The sequence below is a fragment of the Protopterus annectens genome, chromosome 7.part0 (assembly GCF_019279795.1).
Source record: "Protopterus annectens isolate FY-2018-M chromosome 7.part0, PAN1.0, whole genome shotgun sequence".
Classification (NCBI taxonomy): Eukaryota; Metazoa; Chordata; order Ceratodontiformes; family Protopteridae; genus Protopterus; species Protopterus annectens.
In genome coordinates, this window is record NC_056739.1 from 866,553,339 (window position 1) to 866,574,926 (window position 21,588).

A 21,588-nucleotide genomic window follows, 5' to 3' on the forward strand; every position below is an offset into this window, starting at 1 on the left:
GAGCCACTTCTGATATAAGGTCCTAACATAACCCCTTTTAATTGACTAGATCACCCCCATCACCACAGGAACTTGTACTGTCCCACCATTTGTGTACATCATTTTTTATACATGCGCTACTATCACCAACATTGTTAGTACCAAGCTCACATGCCTTCTTCATTCTCTCAGGTTCTAGGAAAGCATCTGCATGGCAAATGACAATAGATGGACAAAAAACACCAATCCCATCATCCAGCATCTGCCACTCACTTCTACCTACCCTACTTCCTGTAAACTGTTCCACTGTGGAGACACTAATTTAACCTGGGATGTTTGGGGGAATACCAAATTCAGCAATAGGTGTTACTGCAACTGCTTGAATAAAACAACGAAATATACACCAGGATCTTTATTAAATAAAGCTTTCGGGTCTACACCCTTCATCAGTATAACTTAACATACAAAAAATCACCATTTAAATAGGAGAACATAAAGTCACATGCTTCAACCCAACCCACCTAACAATAAAAATTTAAAGCTACAATGAATCAATAAATATATGCAAAGTAGCACATAAAAAATCACATCTATAAAACATATACATTTTTATAAAAAAACAATTTTATACTGTTTCATATGAAATCACATGCACCATACTTAAAAATTAATAATTAATAATTAAAACTTAAACTTATAAAACTTCTCTCTGTCATTTAGCCAGAACGGGCTTTAGACTAACTGAATTATTTAGGCCTGGGGCTACATCAGCTTGAAGTCTAATAATCCATTCTAGTTCTTTCAATTCCAATAAATTACTAATGTCACCCTTCCTCAGACCTACCTCTACCTTACAAAGAACCCTAAATCTAAAAGTATGTCCCATACCTTCATCCAATATATGCTTACTTAAGGCATTGGTGGGCAACTTCCTCTTGATTTCAGACCTGTGTTCCACCATTCTCTCCCTCAATTTTCTTATAGTTTTGCCTACATAGAATGAGGTGCAACACACACAGGTAGCCAAATATACTACTCTCTCCTCATTACAAGCAGTAATTGTTCTCATGGTAAATGTCTCATTAGTTATAGGATGTGTAAATGTAGCATCACCTGTATAAATGTCATTGCAACAAGTACAATTATAGCATTTCACTGTTTTAGCCACCCTTCTGTCATCTCCATTTTTATTCTGAAAATCCTTGTAGCACAATTTCTGCTTCAAAGCTTCAGAGCTCCTATAGGATAACCTAGGTTTATCACCTACTATAGACCTAATCTCAGGCATAGCCATTAAAATTGCCCAATTCTTCTCAATTATGCTACAAACACTATGAGAATTTAGGTTATAAGTTGTCAAGTACCTAACAGCAATATTATTACCCAACATCACCTGTCTAGTAGCATTATTCTCACTACAGCCTCGTAATATAGGTTTATACCTGGACTCTCTTTCAATAATTACATCTTTAATTACTTTATTTATAAATTCCTTCGAATAACCACTCTTCTCAAACTCCATTGCCATAGCATTTACCTGCTCTTGAAACACTTCATCCTTTGTATTAATCTACTCAGCCTAATAAACTGTGCTTTCAACGTTCCTTTGAAAATATGAGGGGCATGCATGCTGTTTGATAACATACCTTATGGCTTCATCATCTTGTCTATACACCTTGGATTCCAAAATATTAGATTCCTTAAAAATTGTTACATCCATAAAATTCATAACACTATCTGAAGTTTCCATCTTGAAACTCAGGAAACTAGTTGAATCATTCAAGTACTGCAAATACAGATCCAAATCCAGCAAAGTACCCTTCCATAACATAAAGCAATCATCTACAAATCTCTTATAGAATGACACATATTTGTTGAACTCAATACTCTTATCTAAAATAACCCTTTTCTCCCATTCATAAAGTACAAGGTTGGCATAGGTGTTAAGTACTCCATTGCTACACCTGTTAATTGAAGGAAAGGTTCACCATCAAAAATAAACACATTATGTAATAAAACAACTTCTAAAAGAGAACAAATAGTGTTGTGCTGAAAATGTATTTGTGGGGTTTGCTTGTGTTAAAATGTATCAACAGTGCACCCAGCTGGAAGGAAAAGAAATATACATGCATTATTGTAACTGTTTAAATGTATACATTGTAACAGCATATTTTGGAAGGGAGGAGGCTAATTCACCTGACTTTGAACTATATCTGAAATTAAATTACTTTATGGGTTAGCCATAAAGATGTTATCTCACAGGTCTGGTTGCAGCCAGAGACATAATGTCTGGGAAACCAAGTATTAGGAAGCCTTCTGTATTATCTTTAGCAGGGAGATAATTGCTACGCTGGAAGGAGAGAGGTTTGAAATTGTTTTATGACTTACAGGAGTAGCAGCAAATCTGTGCAATGCTTTTTTGTGTGTATTATTAACACATATGTGCTAAAATCCTGACAGATTCTAGTGTTTGTGATAGTATGGGAAACAGAAGTCAGATGGCCAGCTGTATGTGATGTAATTCTGTACAGAAATAATGTTTTATATTACAGGAGACTGAAGTCTCAGGGGCAATCTGTTCTTGGAAACCTGACTAGAAAGACCCACATCATCTTGCCTTGCTCAATTCAGTAAGTAGGAACAGTAATTAGTTAATCAGGAATAGATAGTGAGACTAGCTAAGTACTATTTTTCTATAACTGTGTGAAACTTTCCATCAGTGTTATTTTTAATACTTCCTGTGATGAAACTCTGGTGTTTACTGTAAATAGATATTTAGTATTTTCATGTTATTTTATTATTTATTATTAAATATATTTAATCTTTTCATTGTGGCTGTTTTTTTTAAAGATTTAAGTTTTGAGAGTATTTGCAGATGTTTATTTGGTGATAACTCTGGCCACTCCTGAAAGCCTGGCTGTTTGGTCAACATTACCATTTGTGTTAATATTACCATTTGTATTAATATTAATTTCACTCAGTATATTTGGATACCCTTTTAAGAGCCTTATAGTAACTGATGGGTGGGAGTGAATCTACCTAATTATAGTCTGGGCAAAGTTGGTAAAATGGCTAATCTGTGCCAGCCTTTCCCAGTTGTGTGTGTGTGTGTGTGTGTGTGTGTGTGTGTGTGTGTGTGTGTGTGTGTGTGTGTGTGTGTGTGTCTGTAGAGCATGTGTGTGTGTGTGTGTGTGTGTGCGTGTGTGTGTGTTGGGCAGGGACATGAAGCACTGGTTTCACAGAGAGAGTACCTGAGTACTTGGCTTGGACACTCAGCTGAGGACATAAACCCTACAGCTGTGTCAGTGGTGAGTCTTACTGGGGGTCTGGACAGATATAGACAGGAACCAGCCCCCAGACTGAGTGTGTTCCCTGGATCCTCTTAAAATAAATTGTGCTTGATTCAGAGAGGTCTGCATCTGGAAATACTGAGTGTATCCACTTGTATTCCAAGTGAACGCCACTCTCCAGTGTCAGTGGTGAGGATCCAGGTTCCTTGATTACTGGCCCAGTGTGAGGATGTCACACTATCATATAATAACATTAACACATGGTTAAGGAAAACATTATCCTGTAATATATTATGTTTGGTTGCTTAAGCTTTGCCTTCTTGATCAAATTTCAGCAGTCATGACTATATTACAACATAACCCTTTACTCTAACAAGGTGTTAAAGGTATGTTACTCCATGAACGGGAAATATATGAATGAGGAAAAATAAAGGAATCTGAACAAACAGCATGGGTCTACACAGGGAGTTAATCACCTTAAAATGTCTACTGGAACCATCATAACAGAAATGATACCATGCAGATACAACTAATTGTATTGTAATTGTCCTGGATTTCCTGTTTTTTCCCCAAGTCCAATATCTCTACCAATACTAGAACCAGGGACCTAAATCTTCACCAACAGATAAATAAAACATGGTGGAGAGACAGGTTTATAACCCAAACCTGTGGAATAAATTTCCCCTGCATGTTAAGCAATGTAATTACCTGCTTTAAACGTAAACTAGATTACTGGATTGGTAACTACAAATTTACTCTGGAATTGACTAGAATATCCCTTCTGAAGAAAAGAGGTGCAGCCTGAGTAAAGGTAACTGGAATGTACCTTCTGAAGAAAGGAGGTGCTACCTGAGGGAGGGTATCTGGAATGTCCCTTCTGAAGAAAGGAGGTACGGCCTGAGGAAGGGTGACTGGAATGCCCTTCTGAAGAAAGGAGGTGCGGCCTGAGGGAGGGTGACTGGAATGTCCCTTCTGAAGAAAGGAGGTGCAGCCTGAGGGATGTGACTGGATTGCCCCTTCTGAAGAAATGAGGTGCGGCCTGAGGGCGGATAGTGGCAAGGAGTGAATAATCATAAGACTCAGTGGTCTTGGAATATCTGTGACTCTATCAATCTGTAAGCCACACATTTCCCAAAACCTTAGATTTGGCTAAGTCTTGTTTTACTGCAATTGCAATATATACTAGCTACAAACATTATAAATTCATAGTTTCTAAGAACCGAGAACATTTAAAGTTTTTTCCTCCCTATGGTCTGACAAACTCATAAATGTCAACCAGCAAATAAGCCTTTCACCTACACAGGATCCTAAAGCAGTAGCTCACAAAGTATGGACCTGTACAGGATACCAAAGCAAAAATGTATAAATCATGGTCTTATACATGGCACCAAACCAGGAATGCACAAAGATTGGGTAAATGCTCAGTCAAATTAGGTTAGTTTGAGATACAAAGCCTTCACAATCTTCAGAATTAAAAAAACGAAAAACAGTAAAAGTAGCATTTCCTCTTAACAGTCACTAATCTCAGTGATAGGTGCAGTATAGGGCAGAAAACCAACAGTCCAAAACCTGCAGGATAAAGGGATAAAGCCTTGACTATGGCCTGAATTTCACTAGTGGCTTCAGCATTAAAGGTACTGGCTAGATATGAGAGAGGAAGGTTGTGGCAGAGTCTGCTTGCCTGTTTATAAATTAGGTAGGGGAAAGCATATCCAGAATGTGAACTTCATATAGAAATCCTTCAAGATAAAGAAGATGTCACTGCGGTGGTGGTGCTGCGGTAGCGTTGTCGCCTCACAGTTAGACGTTGCCCGTTCGATTCTCAGTCAGAGCATCTTCTGTGTGGCAACATGCATGAATGGGCGTTCCTTCATTGAAGGTTGTGCATTAGGCCCGGCAAGCCAGCACATAAAACTCTACTGCCAATCATTAGCGGACCGGAGTTTCGCTGTGGCGACTCCTAACCGGGAAAAGCTGAAAGACACAAACAAACAAACAAGATAGAGAAGATAATGAGACACACTTGGCCTTTAAAGAGTCAGGGCTATTGAGAAGGTGACACTTTCAGAAAAGGAAAACATGTCCCTCCATATGTGACTTACATACTTACCCTAGGGACACAGAAAGTATGAACAATGAAAACACAGAGGATCTTAAAAGTAAACCCCCAGTTCCACAAGACAGAGTATGGCCTGCTTTACCTGCTGAACTCTAATCCTAAAGAAGAAAGAATGTGTCATGGGTCATAGGGTTCTTATCTCCAGAGAATAAATGGGTCAGTTAGGCAAGGGGACAGAGTCTCCATGGTTAAACGGGAGAACAACCAGTAAAATGTTCAAAACTTAGTCTTACAAAAGCTAAGCAGTATAGCCAGCTTTAGGCATAGGCCAACTAGGTGGCCACCTAGGGCGCCTCTGTAGCAGGGGTGCTTTTTTTTATTTGGTGTAGGCAGACCAGGATGGGGAAATTGATGGTGTGATAGGGGGGTGCCATGGAGCCCTTTTGCCTAGGGTACCAGTTGACCTAAGGCCACTCCTGCTAAGCAGCACCACCAATCGTTTGTGCTCAGTAATCACGTAACAAACCCAAAAAACAGCACTTCATTTACAAATCTAAGCAATGTAAACTGATGATATAGTTACAATAGTGTATAGCAGGAGGGTGCTTAAAGGGAACATTTGATAACTTGTGACTTGCCTTCAGGCTTAGATCTGCAATTTGGAATTAAATCCCCATAGCACCCCCTACCCCTGCCATGACTGTTATAATAGTTCAGATAACATATACTTCATGAAATTGCAACAGCAGAGTTAAGTACACTAACTAAAATACATGAAACCAGATACAAGCTTATTAATGTTCATCATGCAAATCAAAATGTAATGAGGTGTAGTCTCATTTGTTTACTTACCATATATTTTGCAAGTTATTCGTTTTGCTATGAAACGCTTATTAGTTGGTATGTGTTACAACAAGAATGTTCATCAAATGTGGGAAATCAGTAAATGTTAAATGTTAGAAAACAGAGAAAGCACATTCCATACAGAAGCTTTTAAAACCATGATATGGCAGATATGCCAGTAAGGCACAGGTTTAAAGCTAAAAATGTAATGTGTTTAAAATGGCACTTTTCAAGTGTACAGCCCTTTGTTTACCAACAAACTCTGATTCATGCCTATATGGAAGCACTTCTCATTGTTAGCAGTTTTTGCACAGTAAACACATAAGCAAAAGCAAATAAATAAGCATTTCCATGCCTATGACTAAACCAGTATGAATATTTATTGGAAATACTGTTCTGCTGTTAAAATTTCTTTCATTTTCATTATAACATAAGTGTATGTGTGGACAACCATAAGATGACAAAAAAGTTAAATTTAAGACATTTGAACAGTTATTTATTGAGTAGCCACAGTGTTCACATTTTACAACTGTAGGCTTTTATAAGGCAAAAAGCAAGATGGATCCACCAGTTACATCACATACTGAAAGTAAAAACCTTTGGAGTGAGTAAGACCCTGGGACATGCATCTATTTTTTTTAAAATGCAATGTACAGATATATATATATATATATATATATATATATATATATATATATATATATATATGTACACACAAACATATATATATATATATATATATATATATATATATATATATATATCTTATATACGTAAAACTGTGAACAGAAGTACATAAGTAATGAAAAGTCTGTGATAAAAACTATCAAAATAAATATGAATATAAACATTTAATGTCTAAGAGTTATAAAGTATTTTTACATATATGGGTAAACAAAACCTGTATTTAATTAATCTGTAATGTAAACATCCTTAATACATAAATCAACTGCTTGTAATACCTTGTTCTTTTGAGACATACATTTACAATGACAAAAAAAGTATAAAGGTATTTTGCTATCTCAAAATCCCAACTCATTTACTATATATTTTATCTGTTTATCCTGAATTTTTATTAAAAGTGCAGTTTAGATAAATGGTATTAAAACATAGCTATATAACTTAATTATGTAATTATAATGTCTCAGACAACAACATTCTTCAGTAAGATAAAAGAAAATAATACAAAATAATAAATTCTATTGGCTTTAAACTTAATTTAGATACAATACAGGGCATTTTACTTGTCTCAAGCAGCTGGTATCCACTCAAGATATACAAATAAATTAAAAGTACCTAATTCACTTTTCTTCACAACAGTTTGCCATCAATGTATGTACAGTTTATTAATAAAGAAGCCATATAAGTTTGCATTTTACAGGGACACGCCTAGTATCGATCCTATGGATTTTCAGTTAACACTATTGAACGAATGGTACTTCATATTGCTTATGAACATTTAGAAATTAAGTAAGAAACCAATGAGTCAAGTATTAGTGCTAACTTTGTCTCACAGCAAAAAATAATATCCTGTTAGTACAGCTTTTCATGGGGCTTTCAGAGCTGACAGAAAGAAAAAGTTCTGATGTAACTAACTGAGTAAAAAGTTTGTACATGCATCGTTTACCAGGCTACATCCATTGTGGGTCTCTAACAATAAATAACTAATCTTCATCCTCTTCTTCATCACTGTCTTTCATTGTTATTCCTTGTAGACCACCTCCTTCACTTACTGATGCTGTGGCTTCCTCTACAGTGAGCCGATTCCGTACGGTCTCATATGTTTTGCTGTTAAGAGTCGAATCAAGAACACCCTGTAGCCGGAAATCCCTATACGTTTTCTGAGAGACAAATCAAACAAGCAGGAAGAAAGAGGAAAAATAGTGCACAATTATTTCTTTTCAATACTCAGATTTTGCATCTTTCAGTTCTAAACCTGCATCAGGAAACTCCAGAGATTATAAACACATGCATACACGTGTAAGTTTGTTTGTGAGTAGGATATGCTTCATTAACTTTGAAAATAATTACAAGTTGGATGTAGTTCTCAAAATATTTCTACCACAGCCACAGTAGTTGATAATTTTAGTTTAGGAAAGCAGGCCAATCCATCTGGGAACATATTTTTCTAACATATGAAAACATTTTCATTGCAAAAAGTCATTACCATTGATGAAAACATGATGCAAGTAAATGCAGGTTTAACTGCTTTTACTGTTACTTTTCTAAAATGTGCTGTACTACTCAGATTAAAAAGGTGTTGACTGTTGTCGGCTTGTTTTACATTGGCATACAGAAATATAAGACAACAAAATGTTGTGCAAACTAAACAAATAAAAAAGACTCTAATGCATACTTTATATAACACTTGTTTGAAGAACATTCAAAATTAACTGTGTTAGGGCCAGCCTGAGATTTGCAAAAATAAAAAAATTCTTATTTGCCAAAGAATAAGTGTTGCAAATATATATATATATATATATCTATATATATATATATATATATATATATATATATATATATATATATATATATATGTATATATATATATATATATATATATCTATATATATATATATATATATAGGATCATAGGCAGTTACTAGGCTATTGTTCTGGAGGCCATTTCAAGCCTAGCTGTTTCATCCCAATGTAATACCATAGATACTCTGGTCAATACCCAGGATTGTATTTAGTAATGACTGCCCATGTCCAGGAGGGTTGTGGGCGCTATCCTCGGTAAGAATTTATGGTGCCCCATCCACTCATCCAGGTTCCCTTCGAAGTGTCATAAAGGCACTCTGCTTCACATGAATTGGCAGCCTATTCCAAAGATGCAGCAGTCACTGGGAGAAAAATCTGTCCCTCTAGTATGTCCTATTCAAGTCGCAGGCTATATTTAGGTCCCTGGAATGGGTACCTCTAGTCCTGTTTTATTTACGGATGTGCAACAAATTCATTAGGTTTGGGTTGGAGACTGTTCTGTAAGCCAGGCATAAGTCTCCTCTAAAAAGTCAATGCAATACTGAGTATATTGACAAGGATTTTAGTCGTCTGTGTAAGGTACATTCTGGAGTCCTTGATCTTCTTAGTTAGAAACCTCTGAGGTCTCTCCAATTGCTACAGGTGCTTTGTATGGTACATGCTGAAAGGGGCGTTATACTCAATTATGGGCCTGACTAGTGACGAGTATAGAGGAGTTATAACCTCCTTTGCTCTATAGGTGATGCCTTTGCTAATCAAGTGTGCTACATAGAAATCCTTCATTACTACAGAAGACACATGGTACTCAGAGTTAAGTGCAGTCTATTTGTGTTCTCAGATCTCTTACCACTATGTAGGTACATAGGGTATTTTTGTTAATTTGATAGTGTGAAGGGACATTGTTTTTACTGAAGGGAATGATGATGCATTTCTTTGCATTCAGTTTGAGACCATGACTAATACTAAGACACCAGTCGTTGGTCTGTGTGAGACCCTCCTAAAGTATACTGATATCATTTGGGGATTCAATAATTGCACCCAGTTTGCAGTCATCTGCAAATCTTGTCAGTCACAGCCCCATAGTTTTGACCTGAACTTCTGAGAAGTATATACCAAACAGTAGGAGGCCAAACACTGACCCTCATGATGGCACCCTGGGTCGGATCCAGGGTTTGGAGGTCACCTCTCTCTCTCTATTTATATATATATATATATATATATATATATATATATATATATATATATATATATATATATATATACATATGTGTGTTTGTGTGTGTGTGTGTGTGTGTGTGTGTGTGCGCGTATGTATGTTGTTAATACCTGACTGCAGCATGACACACACATATGTATATATATATATATATATATATACATATGTGTGTGTGTGTGTGTGTGTGTGTGTGTGTGTGTGTGCGTGTGTATGTTGTTAATACCTGACTGCAGCATGACACTTATATCATCAATCCTGTTCCACTGACAACACTTCATGCCAGTGACATTTACTCCCTGACATATACTAACTCCACTGTATGCAGTGCACTACCCTGCATATTGCCAAAGTGCACTTCCACTAACAGCACAGATTTGTACAGTGCATGCGCATGCATACACACACATACACACAAATGTTACCCTTTATTGTGGCCCACTTTGATGACACTTAAACTGTTGTCTCTGTTTAAGTGATGACTGATACTACTGAGGCAGTTGCAGAACTGTCAGCACTTGCTTTTAATGCTATCTCTGAGGTTGGACTGCTTAGCACAAAGGGGAAAAAGTGATTTTTTTTTATTTGAATTCTGCTTTCTTTTCTTTTCTCTGAGTTGCTGCCATCTCTGGAGTGTGGGAGCCGAATACCCATATCTATGAGTACTGGAAGGCAAAGTTCCTCTTTAGTTTGTTTGATGCTTACTTAGGGGACCTTTTGTGTTTGTGACACTGTGCATTTCCGATGTTTCATTTGTGATAATTTGGGTCTCAATGTAGCCACGCTCCATGTCCTATGTGCCCCATGCAGAAACATTTTGTATGCTTGTATGTGTGTGTGTGTGTGTGTGTGTGCGTGCGCATTTACTTATGAAGTATTTTTGAATGAAAGGCACTCTATCAGAATTTCAAACTCTGAAATGTGAGTCACAAAACTCCCAAAAAAAAAATAAATGCAATCTTCAAAACAAAAACAAAAAAAAACAACAAAAAAAGCAAAGTGTTATACTTGCTGAAGTACCTCAAAAACATTTTTGTTGCATGGGGGGAAGGTGCCTACATCCACCCCCCCCACTCCACCATGCTTCTTAAAGCTGCTAACTCTGAGGTAGTATATATTTAAATATTGCTTAAATTCTTGTTCTATGGATAGGAGTTATGGTTCTTGATCATACAATGGGAACTCCTGTATTAAATAACACAATTTCATACTGTTTGTGTACAAAAATTTGTTTACTATGTGTGTGTATGTGTGTGTGTGTGTGTGTGTGTGTGTGTGTGTGTGTGTGTGTGTGTGTGTGTGTGTGTGTTGTTATACTGTATCTCTTACTATATTTGAAATGTTTATGCAATTTTGTGCATGTGTCTTTGTCTTTAAGTAAAACTAAGAACAATTCTATCAAGGTTTGGGTGATAAGATACTTTAATTTTTTTTCCTTAAGTATAAAATACTGTAAATATTGGGCTATATTTAAACAAACTTTGCGCTGTTCACAAAAAAGAACAAAGCCTAGTAATTTACTCTGTCTGTCATTTCATTATTACAAGCTAACACACCGGGATTTCACACTGAAATAATTATCATAAGGCAATGACAAATGTCTACTTTTAGGGCATGTTATGGCACTTTCGTGGTACCATTTATGATCATTATGTAGCTCCACTGTAAGAGCTACAGTTTCAATTATCTATCAGAATAATACTTATCTGTATGCTGATAATAAATGCAGGTTGACATCCTGGTTTCAGAAACTGCCGTGAGCGATCCATACTCACAACAAAGCAGACATGCTGCAACATTTAATTTAATTATGCCATGATTTACATGTGCTTTTTCTTGAGTTTAAATCTTTGTACAAAATAAGACTATACAGCAGTGTGTAAGATGTTACTATTATTTGAAGTACATTGGGTACTAAGATACCAGTTTTTAAACAGTGGTTACACTGCAGTGGATGTGCAAAAATATATTTTCTGCACTGTCATTCAAACAGTGTTGCACCTTATGAACAGGACTTCATAAGCAAATTCATAAGAATAAGTTTAAGGCTGATAATCAACAGGCAATTGTTTCAACAGACAACTTGCAGTATCAATTTACTGACCTTCAGAAGACTACTTATGTGGTTCAATAACTGAGACACGCTATAGTTGTATAAATCCTACTTCTTATACTGCTTTAGAAAAGAAGACGTTGTATTCTTACTAAAAACAAGGGAAGACAGTTTTTATCAGCTAACGTTTTTGTCTCACATTAAACTAACGTTATCATTTCTGCTGTGATTCTGCACCAACCATCCCTCCTGTTGCTCTATATGACATGACCAGTATTACCAAAATGCAGCTGTTAAGTGTAGGGAACCAGTCTGACAAGCACAGCTTCGTACAACAGCGGCATTAGATAAAAATGAGCAGTGCAAACCACTCACTGTGACATCTGCAGGAGGCACAGATCCTGCCAGCACACTTCTGTTATACTCTTCTTCATATTAATGTTGCGGGAAGATCTAACAACAAACTATTGTAATGTTTTGAAATCATTGACCGAGTCTGTGTGTGTGTGTGTGTGTGTGTGTGTGTGTGTGTGTGTGTGGGGGGGGGGGTTGACAATTTTTTCATTTTTGTCATTTTGTATTGTTATACATATTTTTGTATACTTTTTGTGGCCCCTGTAGTTGCCACCCATTGAGCCTATGCCAGTTCTCATTCATTTTCCCATCGGCAGAGTGAGTGCAATCCATTGCATGTCCATCAAAGTTAAATGGTGATATCAGTATGCCCAGCTCAGGTGTGCATGTGCCTGAGCAGGTTAGACACTTTTGTAAGATGTGCATTATGGGCTGATAAACACAAAGTGTGCATCATGAGACAGGAAACAAAACATGACAAACATCTGGACTTAGATTACTTTTTACTGGTAAAGAGTATCATATATTTATTGCAAAGCTGTTAAGAAAGTACAATAGCTAAGCTGTTTTAGTCAGCAAAGATCATCAAATTCACAATTCATGAAAACTATGGCACACATAACAGGGTTAAATGCAAGAGTGAGTAGGTGTAAAGGGACATTGAAAAATGTGTAGTGTGTTTAGTAGGCAGATTGGTGTATATCTGTGAAGTGTGAATTCAAAGACTTGTTTTCCATCAAACAATGTTTTTTTCCTCCTTCCTGTTCTTACTAGCATGTTACATCAAACTGCCAAGAGGCAGACCTGCAAAGAGTAAATGCAGGGAAATCACTCTCTCGCACAAAAGATGTAGCCCCTGTAGCAGCCCTGTCTTTCTTGGAGGTGCATGCTGCCTTTGGGGTAATCAGTCTGTACTTTATCACACAAAAATGTAGCCCCCCTGCTAGCCCTGTCCTTCTTGGAGGTGAGCAGCTCCTGTTTATTCCCTGGTCTCCACTGGAAACTCACTGATATGGTGCCTCCTGAAGCTCGTCTCCTTCCATCCATCTCCTGAAGGAGAGAGAATCAGATGAAAGCTTCATCATTTGTCCTTCTCTGCAGCTGACCTGACAATACCTGGTCTGCTGGCTGCCCTAACATCACCGACAGCAGTAGTGCAAATAAATGCTCTGCACCTATTACCAGTGGGCCACTTAGATCCATGAAGGGATGTTTTGTACCTTATTATGTAGGTTAGGGACTAGCGGCTGATACAAGGGGTAGGCTTAAGGTTAACACACATGAGTAAGGCTGGGCAGGGGGGCTTTGCAATAATTCAACAGTGTTATGCAGGCATAAAAGAATATTTGAAAAGCTATGTTACCTTTACAATCCTAATTAAGGTTTTTAGCTGATAAATGTGAAGTTGTAAGTCCATACGATCCGTAAGCCAGGTGCAGAGAACGTTCATTGTACTGGTATACCATTGCTGAAAAATAGAGACAGCATTCTCCAGCACACAAATCACAAAAAAGGCATGTACAGGTAAATCATTTAAGCATAACAGGAAAAAAAAAAACAGCAAAGTGTTACACTGTTGCAAGTCAAAAGACTGAATTTCATATTTAAGGTGCAGTGATTTGCAGATTATGATTCCAATGTACTGGGTACACACTTTTGTAACTTTAATGTTACCTTAAGCACAATCTTAACATATAAAGTGTGATGTTTTTATGTATGGACACCTCAGATACATCAAAAAGTTGGGTCAAGTCTATATTAATATCTGACGATCATGTATTATTCTTTGTAAATGAGCTGGGTTTTTATTAGAAAGCCATATATTTAGTAGTTTAAAAACTTTCCGTTTAAAACACGAGAACTAATCTAAAAACAAAACAAAAAAAAAAAACTTACATAAGCCTTAATCTGAAAAACTATATACACATTTACACTCTACTTACATGTCATTTCTGACTTCATAAACTGGTACCTTTGTGGCAAGATATCTCGGTCAGTATGGTTTGCCGAACTTTTCATTAGTGACACAATCGGTTCTAAACATACTATAAGAATAACCAGTCATTCTGGGATGCACAAATGAGCTAGGTGAAAGCTGTTACAATCAAACTTCACTTCAATGGGGTTAAACTTTGCTCCTCGTCTGTGAAAAATGCTTGAAGCTGTGTCACCACAGACTGCCACCCCTGCAGAGTAGGGTATCTCTAGACATATTAATTTTTTTGGTTAATTTTGTAATACAATTCCATAAATTCATACACTCAGATAATGCATAAGAAAAGCAAAGGCTTGAATCATAGTAGGTAGAAGATAAAGGCTTCTTCATATTTACAATATGTTTTTGCAGGAGCCTGGCACATTGCTATTATATTAACTTGCAAAGCCATGAATTATATGAAAAGTAGTACACATTACTATGACTGAATAAGTGTTCCAAGTTTAAGTTTTCGTAGCTCTATGTGAATAGAATCAGCTGCTTAAAACTGAAAATTAAAAAAATGCTTATGAGGTAAACAACAGCAAAGCTAAAATGAATGGGTAATGTGATTCTGCTATGCATTATAAACTTTGAGAATTACAGGTATAAACAGCAATGTAATACTGACATAGAATGTACACATTTAGTTGTACAATGAAATATATTTATTTAATTCTTGTTGCTCATTTTTAAAAGACACTATGGAAACTAATTCAATTCAATTATAAACTAAGAACACGTTTCAGGTTATCAACTTTCTATAAGTTAAATATTCTCATTAATATCTATTCACCACAAAAGCATCCAAATATGTGCTATCAAGTAATATTGCAAAATTAACATTTTTTGACTCTGAATATATAAAGAAATGGATTGATATGAATAAATCTGCACACTGCATACTGATGATAGCATATTTTTTCAAAGAGAAGTCTGGGTTCCTTTCTTCTTGGGGAGGTGGTGTCATTATACAGACACATGAACATCTGCAACTTACCGTTTACTTTAGTCAGCTATGAATGGCTGGATGATCCGCTGCGCCCTGCCATGTACGAAGCATTCACACTCACATTTTACATGTTAAAGGAAGCCTCAGCTCTCCACAGGGGTGCCACAAACAGAATGTACCAAGCCAGATGCAATGTTGCTTACTTAATGCTGTTGAAGGAGTTGCATTTCCCATTGAGAACTTAAAATTCTACTGGCTTAAGGTCACTACAGCTTTTGTGAAGTCTAAGACAAAACTAGGAATGTTAGGAGGGCTGAGCTCTTAGCAGGGAAGCTGGGGGATTACAAGAAATCTGTGGCTCTGCCTCTTTCTGCCTTTGCTGGTAGGTTTTTGTGTGTGAAGGAGTGCTACACAACAGACTGAGGCTGGAATAAAGGCCTGAGACTGTGCAAGGGCACCCCGCTGGGTCTCAGCTGTGCATGCAATTAGAAATAGGCATGAAATGATTATTGTTGTGCCCTACTGATTGCAATGCAAAGTGACACGTTTTGTAAGGGGAGGATGATTTGCTATAGAAGTTCAACATTTTCTACAAGCTATTAATGTAAGGTTAAACCATGGATTAGTCACAACTATTTTAAGTCAGGGGTTAGCATACAGCTGTAACAAAAGTACACATGCTGTAAAACATCTTGCAAAGGTGTTTGCTAAGTCAATATCTCTTACACTATATTTTGTGTCAAAACTACCAATTTTCCTCAAATGAGAAAAACACCATTAGTTAAGGGATAGAGATTAGATGTACAAAGCGAAGCAGCAGGGGAGTGCAGTTTGGATTAGGGAATGAAACGTCTTTAGAGCTGACAACAATGCATTCTATATGTCTAACAAAAGAACACAGTAATCCTACCTTGCTTGCTTTAACCACTGTTGTTTATCTATTATTATGTGTTTTATTGCTCATGAGAGCAACGCTCTTGGAGATAGTACTCAATTACCATAGTAACTCACACCAGCGACCTCTTACTTCAACACTCACTATACTAGCTGAAGCAATTTAAACTGCTGATATATTAAGAAATGTGACCATCATGTCTTGTACAGTCCATAAGATTTTCTGACCACTTTCCAGCTTACTGTGTGATATGAATTTTTAAAATGAATAAATAGCCCAGTTTAGATAATCTCTGACTTGTGTAAACTGGATTACATAGTTTGTCAGAAACAGTTTAGACTAATGTAAACAAAAGCAATAACTTGCTGATGTTTAATTTCCTGCTCTTTTAGTGGTGGATTACTAACTATAATGCTACAAAACTGCAAAACTCCCGACTTGTAAGAATATAAGGCAGGGAATCTAAAACAGCACATGTTAAAGCCCTGACTAATGTCACTAAATGGAATCTGTAAGCCGCAGTAGCACTTGAGTTACACTTAAAAGTTTTCCTTTAATTAACTGAACGTTATTTTGGAATCTGCATGTCCTCCCTGTGTTTGTATGGATTTGTCTATGGGTGCTCTGGTTTCCGCCCACATTCCAAAGACATGCAGTAGGTGGACAGAACACACTAAATTGACCATAGGTGTGAGTGTGTGTACAAGTGTGTGGTATGGAAGAACAGCTGTGGCAGGGCTAGCCACCCAGAATTTTGAACCTTGGCTCTAGATGATTGTCACTGTTGGAGTAACACCTCTACTCCATGTGCAAAAATAGAGAAAAGGGATTGTGGATGGATGGATTTTAAATCCCAGACTATTCCTGTAGTTGACTTTACAATGTCATCTACTCTCTGTGATGCTAAACACTGCCAAGCTTCATAAGCAATCCAGTTTATATGGATTCAACATATTATTTGCAACACATCAAATTAGCAAGTTACCTCTGGAAATTTTCCATGCTACTCTAATATTACAGTTTGAAGTACAACACCAGAGTTTCCTTATGATTTTATTGAATAATATTTTTGAAACAATATTGTATGAGAGACACCAGTTTTATTGCAGATATAACTGCAACATACAATCATAGAAATATTCCTCATAACATATTATAGCTTTTATCTATACATGAGAAGAAAAACAAAGTCTGAATTTGAAAAAAGTAGTAATTAAAACAATGATGTAATTAAAATGACTGCAGCTACAGTTACTGTGGAAGATTGCTTTATAGAAACACCCTCCAGCAAGGTTGTGAGCGCTACAGTAATACACTGAGCTCAGAGATTATAAATATTTTTAGTATATGGAGAACCTTCATTTCCAGCTGATTTTCTACTTGTAGCAGATTCATGCAGACTAAGGAAGTATACATACAGGTAGAACTTAAAAAAATAATATATACATATATATATATATATATATATATATATATATATATATATATATAAAACCCGCGGTGGTGGTGTCCGGTTCGATTCTCAGCTAGAGCGTCTTCTGCGTGGAGATATGCATGAATGGACATACCTTTGTTGAAGGCTGTGCATCAGGGCTGGTAACTCGGCACGTAAAAATCAACTACCAATCATTAGCGGACCGGAGTTCCGCTGTGGCAACCCCTAACTGGGAAAAGCCGAAAGACACAAACAATATATGTATATATATACATATATATATATATATATATATAGAGAGAGAGAGAGAGAGAGAGAGAGTGTGTGTGAGTGAGTCAGCTCCTTTGAGACTGTGGCCTCACAACAACTATGACTTTTGGCCTAAATAGATTTGAAAAGTCAGCATGTGGCTTATTGAACTCAGTTTCATGACAGTTACAGTTGGAATCTTATGATTTGCCACTTATGAAATTTTTTTTTAGAAAGTGTATTACGTTGAAGTTACAAGAGTGTTAAGGGACTGAGTAGTACTAATCCTATGTCAGGACTTAACTGTCATAAACTTTTTCAGATGCAGAAAGTCTACAGCATTTTGCTTTTTTATGTGTGTGTGTCTGTGCATTCTATTGGGACCCTTAAATGGATGTTGTCAGAGCAGAAAGCTATTCTTGTTGCCAAGAGAAAACTGTCCCACTACAAGATGTTAGAGGGTATGTGTATAAGCAGATCTGCATGTGCCTAGTGTACACATCGCTCCATTTACCATTTAAGACTGTAGACTATTCCTTACAAAACACTGCTGGGTTTGGAAAGGCTGGCTGTAGTGCTGCTTTTCCCAGACCCCTTCTACTTGTGCTTCAGTACTTGGGCATCCTTCACAGAGACTATAAAACCCAACACACTGTGCAGTTGATAGCACAGATTAAAAACAGTGGGAAACTGAATTTGCACACAGGAGTGGAAGAGATTGTAATGGACTACACCCTAGCAGTGGAAACTAGCTCTTAAGGTATGGCATGTCACCTGACCACAGAGGGAGAAATCAAAGCCACTGTGGTAGGCAGAAAAGTACCAGATTTGGTGTTACATTAGCCCCAGAACCAGATGTCTTTGTTAGGGGTAGTCGTTCTCTCTCATATGCTGAAGTTGCCCTTCAAAATAGTCCTGGGTGGGCATGGAGATACTCACAAGCCCCTCTGTGTTCTATACAGCTGGAGTTTGCGCTAACAGAAAAGGCAATCATTTCAATGCAGATGTGAGATACAGAAAGGAGAACTCTGTCTTTTGTTTGTGAGCCTAAAATGGTACCACTTAATAACCGTGTAGTTCTTTTGGGGAACTTTGCAGCTTATTTGAGATATTAAAGAGGTACCTGGTAGGACTACCACCTATCATGCTTTATGCAGGTGGGACCCTATTTGGGAAGGTGTGTGCTGCAAAATAAATAAATAAATAAATACAACTACAAATGTCTTGATATTTTAGGACAAAGAATATTCCCCAAGTTTCCTCAAACAGTTCGTGTGACAAAATTATTTTGTGTCTAAATAAAAACTTAATTTTACATGAAAAAACAGAGAGTACTTCAGTTCTACAAAACTGCTACTTAATTTTAGTAAAAAAGTGAAGGCCGACTCTTTCAAACTGATTGTGGGACTAATTTGTCCTGCAAAATCTCACATATCTGCAATAAATGTCCCACTTTGGGCTCTTAGAAAGGTGGCAAGCATAGCACCTAGCAGGGCATGAATAAGAACAATGACTTGCTGAATGTGAATCCGTGATGTTAATTGTTACTGGACATGCTAGTCACAGATTGCACATAACAAACTCCATTGTTAAATACAAAGCTGCACATTAGTGCACTTGGAAACACAGCACCTAAGGTAAATTTTTGATGAATGTTTTTTTCGGTTGCATTAATAGACCTGAGGCTGTATCCCCTAAGTAATTTTACAAAAACAGGTGCTAAGCTGTCAGTTGACAACCACTTCATGATAGTAAGTCAGATAACTGGGGAAGTAACCAAACAAACTTAGGAAACACACAGAAATGACTAGCAGATACTTCTTTGTGATATAGATTTTTTCCTGGCAGTGGGATATGCATCAGCTCTTTGTCCTTTGACAGACTGGCACAGTCTAAATGTGTTTAGTAGACCTAGAGAAAGTCTAAGACTGTAAATTGTTATATGTTGTGGGAGGTGAGGTATTCCACACCATGTGATTGATAATTCATGAAGTGAGAGTTGTGTTGTCACATTCTCAGGATTAGACTGAATACATTTAAGACAGGTGCAGGATTCCACAATGAATGTGAGTGTCTCATCTCCCCTCCTGTTCAGTATTTTCATGGTCAAGATATCAAAGCTCAGTGGAGATGGGGGCTGTATCCATTGCAGGGATGCAATGTTTGCATCTTTTTTTGTATGTAGGCAGTTCTGTAACCTTGGCTTCAGATGACTGGTTATCGCTAACATAAAAGTAAACTTTTTTTTTCTCAGTATAAAATGACTGGGATGAAAAGAAATCTGGTAAATAGCTCTCAGTGGCTGAGACGATAGCAGCTATCCAAGGTATAGGAGGTTATGCTTGTTAGTGTCTTGTTTATTTAGGACAGAAGGGATCAGCAGAGTGGTCAACAGCTAGGTGCTGTGGTAGTAGCAGTTGTACTACAGCCATTACATGACACCAAAATTTGAGAAAGACGAAGCTCTCAGCTTACTGGTCACTATGTCCCAATGCTCAGCTATGGTCATGAGATTTGGGTAGTGTCAGAATGCATAAGGTCACAGTTACAAGTGGAAGAAATGAGGCTACTATTTACTGGGTTTGCTGTCTCTCTGACAGAGTGGGAAGTTAGGCAATTCAGAAGGAGACCTGAGTAGGGAAACTGCTGCTCTTGGTTGATAAGTGACATTGGCACTTTAATGAAGTTGTTTCTGAGCACCTCTTGACAGAGGTATACCATGCACAGCACACTGGGAGGAGGCCCTAGGGCAGTCCCAGAACATACTAGAGATATTAGGTCCCTCAATTTGACTAGGAAAACGTTAACACTCCCCAAGATAAGCTGTGGACTGTTCCTGGGAACAGAAACATTTGGTCTGCCCTGTTCAACTTGCTTATATTGTGGCCCACACCAGTACATGCTGCTTATAAAGTGGCTGAATGGCTGGGAGAATGAGTCTGCCAATGAGACAGTAAGTATGGAAATCCACAGAAAAGCTGAACAGCTGTAGTATTTGACATATATGCCAGCCAGTTATGCATTCATTAATTTTCTTTATATTTTGTTGGATAGAATATCCCAACTGAGTGGAGTCCATTTTCAGAAGGGACCTAAGGACAAAGACTTCCACTATGAACTGATACATAACTCATAGCATATCAATAAAATACTGCACAGGTGAATAACATCTAGAAAAGAAAAACAGTTTAAAAACAAAACACCCAAAGGCAAAATATTTAAACATTATTGTTGTATTGTAGAAATAATGTGCTCAACATTTTTAGATTATGACAAATAATTCTATGGATATGATTTTTATTATTCACCTTCCAATCATTCTCCACTGAAGGTAGGTCAAATCCTATAAGTACAATGCTACACTCAATGTTATAAGCAGTATGGAGGTAAAATTACACATTCCTATTAGATTCACATTAAAGTTTGCTATACAAAATGCACGTAACATTAACAGAAGCAGTTAGTTTACAAAATAATGTAAAACCTACATTTTGCTGTTCTTAAGTATATAAGATATAATTTTGGAAATAATATTTATGAAAATGCTAGATTTTCAATGTTTAACATTTCTATTATAATTGTATTTAATAATTTTATAATAAATAATAAAATATTGATAACAAGAGTATCTGAAAGTCACTTATTTTTGCCACAGAAAAGCATGGGAATTTCTGGTTGAAGGCTTATAGTGCATGCATATCTGAACTGCTTCTTACTGAAGTTGGTGCGCCTTGTTTGCTGTGGCATAGACTGGATTCGGGCCTGCTGGATCTAGCTTTGTATGTGTAACTTGAGCACTAATCCAGG

At 37.0% G+C, this 21,588-nt stretch overlaps 1 protein-coding gene across 15 annotated transcripts in view; it reads right to left on the minus strand.

The window, feature by feature from the left end:
- Nucleotides 1–7,009: 7,009 nt before the first annotated feature.
- Nucleotides 7,010–21,588, minus strand: part of CADPS (calcium dependent secretion activator) — a 2,296,269-nt gene continuing 2,281,690 nt past the window's right edge. For all 15 annotated transcript variants that reach the window (XM_044077436.1, XM_044077434.1, XM_044077437.1 and 12 more), the window contains 2 exons: nucleotides 13,639–13,743; nucleotides 7,010–8,012 (listed from right to left, as the gene is read on the minus strand). In XM_044077436.1, coding sequence (XP_043933371.1) covers nucleotides 7,836–8,012; nucleotides 13,639–13,743 — 282 coding nt within the window. In that variant the 3' untranslated portion in view covers nucleotides 7,010–7,835. The remainder of the gene's footprint in view (nucleotides 8,013–13,638; nucleotides 13,744–21,588) is intronic.